At 44.5% G+C, this 7,500-nt stretch overlaps 1 protein-coding gene across 1 annotated transcript in view; it reads right to left on the bottom strand.

The window, feature by feature from the left end:
- sox5 (SRY-box transcription factor 5) overlaps positions 1-7,500 on the bottom strand; it is a gene marked incomplete at its 5' end in the record, with an annotated part of 122,391 nt that overhangs the window by 68,200 nt on the left and 46,691 nt on the right. The window contains 2 exons of the mRNA XM_080754308.1: positions 1,884-1,952; positions 6,301-6,473. Coding sequence (XP_080610434.1) covers positions 1,884-1,952; positions 6,301-6,473 — 242 coding nt within the window. The remainder of the gene's footprint in view (positions 1-1,883; positions 1,953-6,300; positions 6,474-7,500) is intronic.

Below are 7,500 nucleotides of genomic sequence, written 5' to 3'. Positions count from 1 at the left end.
CGCTGGGTAGATACATCGTTGTTTTGTTAGGAAGTTAGCATGAACGCTAGCTGGCTGCACCACCATGGGCTGCACAGTGCACACATGTTGCTGTCATTATTAAATGCATTATCTAGCGCAATTTTCTGTCCAACAACCTGTGCATGTTTTTGGAGGTGCTTTGATAATAAGTTGGTCGTGTTAGCTCCGTTAGCTCCTTTTGTTGGCACAGCTAACAGTTTGGTGGCTGTCCTGTCTTAGTACTTCCAAACAGCACTGCGTTTTGTTTACAATCGAAACCGGTTGCGAAGGTTCCACACATGCCATCCTGGCGAGTCTTTAGCTTACATAAATAACGACGACAATAACGCAACAACGAGCACTGAGTAGAGACGAGGGATTCTCTCTGTGTGAGACTGCTGCGTGAGCCGAGCGTGCGGGCGCACACACACACACACACACACACACACACACACACACACACACACACACACACACACACACACACACACACACACACACACACACACACACACACACACACACACACACACACACACACACACACACAATGTGTGTCGCCACACGCTCTGTGCTGTGTGTGCAGACAGCGCGTCTCAACCAGCGGCAGCGAGAGATGGATTACGTCGGACGGCAACCAGGAATAAAAAACTACAGTGAAACGCGTCGCAACTAATAGTCTGTTGGCGACACGTTTATTCATTCTGCCCCAGATAAAATTCAATACCCCCACTCACACTATTCCATACTTTTTAAGACATTTTAAGGCCTTGAATTAGCAAAACTAAATTCAATACTTTTCAATGCTTTTCAAGATCCGCGGGTACCCTGAGTATAAACATCAGTATATTTTGAATTCATGTAAATTTGTGTTTTCAGATAATTAACCACTTGCAGGCCCGGACTAACCATTGGACTAACCTGTGCTTAAGCGGTGGGGGGGGGGGGGCTTTGATTTGGAGAAGCGCCAGGGCGCCAGGGTCACTGACCACATGAACCGTCAATACCTAATAAACTTGACCTTCTCTGTACTTGGTGTGCTCTTTTTCCCCTCTACACCAAACCTTTGCCACAAATAGCCGATCTACAAGCTCGCAACGCCTCGCGCTTTTTGGCAAAAGTTCTCAGAATATGGACACTTGGGTTCAAGTGGTTAATGTAAAAAAGGAGAAAAAAAAGTGTTCCACACAAAGATTTGGAGGACCCCCTGGCCTGTAGTAACTCTGAGGACCTCCTAGGGGTCCCAGACCCCCTGTTGAAGAAGGAAGGGAGGAACATAACAGGAAGGGAGGAAGGGAGGAAGGGAGGAATCTGATTATTCCTGTAAAGGTCCCATCAGTGATTGCTGCATATCGTCGTTGTCGGGTGAAAACCTTGTATGTCCACAACCGTCCGTTTTGCATTTATCGTTTTAAAAATGATTTAAACTAGTGAAAACAGCCGATCTACAAGCACACAACGCCTCGCGGTGCGAGGCGTTGTGTGCTTGTAGATCGGCTGTTTTCACCACTTTTGTGCGACGGCCTTGTGTGATGAAGCAGGGCTTTGCTTTGTGAAAGAACGTACACATTTAAAACTTGGAGATACAAGGTTTCCACCCAACAGCGACATTATACACAGCTGTACACTACTGGTCCGAGCCTTGATGACTGATTTCTGAGCCTAGCTGTCACAATCACAGCAAAATGCTTTTGTTCTTGGGCTGGTATGGACACACACACACACACACACACACACACACACACACACACACACACACACACACACACACACACACACACACACACACACACACACACACACACACACACACACACACACACACACACACACACACACACACACACACACACACACACACACAAAGCACACTCGGGTCTCACCTGGATCTGTTGCTGCAGGAGGTTGATTTTGTGTTGTTGCTGCAGAAGCTGCTGTTGTTGCCTGGCGATCTGTAGACACACCACGAAACAATGTTAAAATTGATTGGATTGAAGTGTGTGTGTGTGTGTGTGTGTGTGTGTGTGTGTGTGTGTGTGTGTGTGTGTGTGTGTGTGTCTGTGTGTGTGTGTGTGTGTGTGTGCATGCCCCAGGGAGATGTGACACACATCCGCGGGTCTCTGAGGGCCTGGTCATGACAGAGGGGTTGATGCCCGCCTATGAAATATTAAAACACCCCAACTCATCTGGACACACTTCTCTGCCAACTGGACCACATTGTCTTTCTCTCACTCACACGCACACACACACACACACACGCACACGCACACGCACACGCACACGCACACACACACACACACACACACGCACGCACGCACACGCACGCACGCACACACACACACATTATTTTACTTGTTAGGACGCCAATTTTATGAATGCCTTTTTTTTTTTTTTTTTGTAACACAGACCTGAAAACCTAAAGGTCTAAAATTGCAGATGTGCTATTTGTGGTGTGTGACACTGCCACAGAACTAAGTATAATTCAAGTAAACCTCTAACCCCGACCCAGAACCTTAACCCATTTAGGCCTAGAATTATTGAATGCTTTAACCAGTGAAAAATAGCAGATATACAAGCTCGCAGCACGGCACCGAGTGCCGCACCGAGTGCCGCACCGAGTGCCGCGCTGCGAGCTTGTATATCTGGCCAAATAAATAACATTTTGGGGGTCCTTGACATGAAAAGTTTGAGAACCACTGACATAGTAGTCTCTCAAGAACAGACTAACTGAGCTCCAGTTGAGTGAAAAGGACCTTTTCTTTGACGATGGCTGGCCAGATTGCTGACATAGAAACATGGGTTTTTCAAAAAATCTTAGAAGGATTCAAAAGACACTTATAGAATCGGGGCAAAATTCAAATTTTCACGTTTTTTCTAAAATAGCAGATCTACAAGCTCGGTGTTTTATTGGTTATTAAGTGCTTATATGTGCTATCATCCAGTCTAATGATCATCAGTCGACCCACTTTCACATTGCGCAAAATGTTTGCAAAGTAAGGGCTTTATTTCACAGCATACTAGCCTATAAAAGGGGTATGTGTACTGTATCTGTATACTGTATATGCAATCTGTGTACCTTGTTTTTTTTCCTGTTTTGTGGGTTGTATGTTTTATTGTGTGTGCTGCTGTGTATGCATATTGCATCTTATTACATACGTATGTATGTGTCTTGCATCATTCAGTGGTTTAAGACTGATATATATATATATTTTTTAAAGTAGAAATAAAACTGTGTAGAAAACTACTCTATCACAAGTACTGTAATACGGTAGTGCTGCATGCATTGACTTACGCAAAAGCAAAAAGATTATTAGGAGAACAAGTACTTATATCACCAAAAGTAAAAGTAAAATAATAAATATTACTTTCTTGTATTATAATTAGTCATGCATTGTGTATTTGCAGCTGGTAAAGCAACACATTTTACTGTACTGTAAGTACATTACTTGAGTAATGTAATTAGTTAATTTCCACCACTGGCATTATTGCATTATTGAAGCCTTCTTTGTGATATTAATGATAAAATGTAGACTTGTTTTATTACCAGTAATACTCCCTAATCTGGAGATAAGCGACCGTCAGGTCACATGTATACACCGCTTTGTGTGATTTTAGGGCAAAATCTGTAGGAGCAGTGTCCAAAAATGTGTTTAAAAAAAATCAGCCTGATGGTGGCGCTAAATGGGACAGATCCATGTTGATGACTGCAGGACTCTAGACATACCGTTGTTGCCTATTGAGCTTGGCACATTTCCTGGGGCAAGCTGCCCATATCACTCATACTACTTTGATTTTACACTGTCCGCTACTGAGGAGCTGTTGCGATTTTCTGCCTTGTTACTGTCTTGTATTCCAAATGCTCAATGGTAAGTAAGTAGCCTACATACTTTTGGTTAATGTTTATGCTATGTGTATGCCGATGTGTTCCTAAATGTCTGAAGACCGTAGACTGCGTCAAGTGAGTGAGATGAAAAAACCTGGGTGAAATCTGCCAATCTCAACAGTGTGCCGCTTTGCGTGATTTTAGGGCAAAATCTGTAGGAGCAGTGTCCAAAAATGTGTCTTGCAAGAATCGGGCCTCATGGTGGCGCTAGAAGAGGGCCATGTGAGAAATGAGTGGTGGAGGTTGTGGTTTGGTAGGCAAGGAGTGTGTGTTTTATCATTATCATACAGTGTGTTTTGTAACTCAGAAACCGATCCCAAAGTCACGTCACAGAAAAGCACGTTTTAATTCATCCCGGCTACCAGAGCTCGCAGGTGATTCTATGTAACAATGTGAAGTACACGGCGACAGTTCCACTTTATTGTTCAAAGATGCCTGCCGCTGAGGGCACCGAGAGACACTGTGTTTGTTGTAGGTGGTTCATCCCTAAAGCTGTGTACATCTTTGAGTGTGTGTGTGTGTGTGTGCGTGTGCGTGCGTGCGTGCGTGCGTGCGTGCGTGCGTGCGTGCGTGTGTGTGCGTGTGTGTGTGTGTGTGTGTGTGTGTGTGTTTTGTTGCTTTGTAGAGCAAAGCTTCCCACAAGCTAAAATGCACAACAAAGAGAGAAACCCTTCTCTATGCAAATACCTGGCAGACTCCTGCCTGTGAGCTCCAGGAGTGTGCGCAGGGGCGTCACACTGGGGGGGAAAGTGGGACTGAGTTACTATAGGGCCCAAGGTGGAGGGGCCTTAATTATTTGATACTTTAGCTATTGAAAAATAGCAGATATACAAGCTCACAGCGCTGCGAGTTTTTTGACGCTCTGCTATTTTTGACGTGAAAATGTGTACAAATCGTTGAATATATGTATTTTTTTAAGCAAACATTTGCAACTCAAATTTTGCTTCTGGGGGGTCCCTGGAACTAAATATTTTGAGATGGGGGTCCGTGGGCCAAATACATATCATTTTGGGGGTCTTTCACATGAAAAGGCTTGAGCGCCACTGACATAGAAACATTAGAAGGATTTGAAATATTCAAAGACTTGCACACATTTTCACGATTTTTCAAAAATAGCAGATCTACAAGCTTGCAGCGTGAGCTTGTATATCTGCTATTTTTCAATGGTTCAAGCACAAAATGTGAGTGAACCCTTGTACCCAGGGCCCAGAATTTGGTGCAACACCCCTGAGTGTGCGTGGGTGCATATGCATGCGTATGCGTGCGTGTGTGTGTCAAATTCATCTGCTCCAATACAGCATGCCCTCGATTCATTCCTGTGTAACGTCTCTATGTTGGAACTGCCAAAGGCACTCGTCCCTCTCTAGGTGTGTGAGCGCTACGTGATATGTGTGGCCGTGTGTATTTGAAAGAGAGAGAGAGAGAGAGAGAAAATAGAGGGAGGGAGAGAAAGAGACTAATTTCTACACCTAAGGAATCTGGGTGGGGTCTTCCTACCGTTAAAATCTGACCATTTTGTGGTGTGTGTGCTTGCGTGTGTGTGTGTGTGGGTGTGTGTGTGTAAAAGCACATGTATACACATAGGCATAACGACATGTTTCATACACACAGAGCCTCTATGTACATATTTGAGTGTTCGCTGTGTTTCAGGAAAAGAATCACAGACATTCATAGAATAAAAATAAACAAACAACACGTAGGAATGTGTCTCGGTGGTGACATTTGCAGAGGAAAATAATAACACAGTACATGTTGTTAGGAGTGTGAACACCTATGAACACCTCACAACACACATGTACAGTGTTGGACCACTGCATGAACGGACCCTAGTATATGCGGCAATAAGCTGCTCACTATTTAGCTGCATTTCAATTCCTCGCAGCGGCCGCAGAGGCCGCCTTGAACTCCCAGAGTGCTTCTGGGCAGTAAGTTACAGAAGTATACAAAGCTGGGAGTCACAAACCCCAGAAACGAGTTACTGTAAGAACCCCCTCGACCCCTGCAGCAAGCCACAAGAGGCGAGTGGTTACCTGGTATTTTACACCGGCTGAGAGGCGTAGGGTAAAATCTCAGCCGGTGTAAAATACAGGTAACCACAAGCCTCGCGTGGCTTATTGCTTTTCTAAAACAAAATCTAGACATGTACCAATTAAAACTGTTCTATTTCACTAATAATACACTATAAGGTCTGCTCTGCAAGAAAGTAGTCCCCAGCTACAAGAAAGTAGTTCCCGGCCAGGCTGCAGAAACAACACAGGTGCAGATAATTGGTGCACTGTGGAACACAGTGGAAAGAAATAACGCACCTGGGTTTGATATAAACTGATTCAAGGTGTGGGTTATAGTCTCATATACCACAGCAACTAGCCAATCAGAATCAAGGAATGGAACTAGCCGTTTTAGAATGGTCTTTATACCTGGTCTTGCTGCTGCTTGGCGAGCTCCATCTGCTGCCGCTGCTTCTCCATCTGCGAGGCGGCCAGCTTCTTCTGCTCCTCGTGCGCCGCCAGGAGCTGCTCTCTCAGGCTGCTCAGCTGGCCGATCATGCCCATCAGCTGGCGCTCCTTCTCTGCCAGGCTGTCTGGGGTACCTGGGAGGAGGGCGAGAAGGCCAAGAGGTCGGAAGGTTAGACCGGTGTTTCTCAATCTTTTTTGGGCTTTTTTTGGCCTTTCCCAGATTTTTTGAAACCAAGTATCCCCTTTACCCGACAATAAAACGTTTTCCTTATAAAACTGCAATTAAAACCATAAAACCTTCACAAAGGGAGTGAGAGTTTCAAATGGTGCCTCCTCCTGAACAGATTTATATTTCAACACTGTGGTTTCAGTCCAGTTTTCATGTCAATAACTTACATTCAAACATCATTCAAACTCATCCCAGTTGCCTGGTACCATAATGTGGGTTAGCAACTATCAGGCTCACAACACGTTTCTCCAAGTGTCATCATTAAACATAACAGTGATTTATAGGCCTACTTCTATTTTTCTTTTTTGTGGGCATTTTCTCGAGTACCCCTTGTAGTACCTCCCACGTAGCCTAACCCCATTTGAGAAACACTGGGTTAGACGTTTGATGCCACTTTGAAAAAAAAAATATGTGGTTGACTTGATCAGATCGCTGCGGTGGCCACGAGGCTCGTTTGAAAACGTTAAACGATCGATGAGACTCCAAGAGGAGATCTGGGGGAATTATCGACAGCTGGACGCGAGTTCAGTCTGAACAGGAAGGATCTGATCTGATCTGGCTATAATGGATATTCACGTTTTTGAGAGGGAGCTATATTTGTCAGAAAAGCCTTTTTGTAAAAAAAACAACAACAAAAATCAACAAAACTTAAATATACGGCTGACAGCAATGCTTTCCAGCAGAGTCGTCTGTCAAACATTTACAGTCAGTGCTCTTGGAAACTCGATGAGAACGAGATAAGAAGATTTGCTGGCCGATCTTGATTTGTGTGCAAAGCACCAGCAGGGGCCAAGTTCTGCTCAGTCAATTTGAAGTTCAATCAATGTTCAAGACTCCCATTTAGCCTTATTAAGCCGTCGCACACAATTCCAGCAGTCATCAAGAAAAGTCGTCCGGGACGGTGACTTTGCTGCTTAATCAGTTCCAGAAAC

Source organism: Nannobrachium achirus, assembly GCF_963921795.1.
Source record: "Nannobrachium achirus genome assembly, chromosome: 23".
Taxonomy (NCBI): Eukaryota; Metazoa; Chordata; class Actinopteri; order Myctophiformes; family Myctophidae; genus Nannobrachium; species Nannobrachium achirus.
Note: the sequence above shows the minus strand (reverse complement) of the source record. Positions and strands in the feature narration are given on the sequence as shown.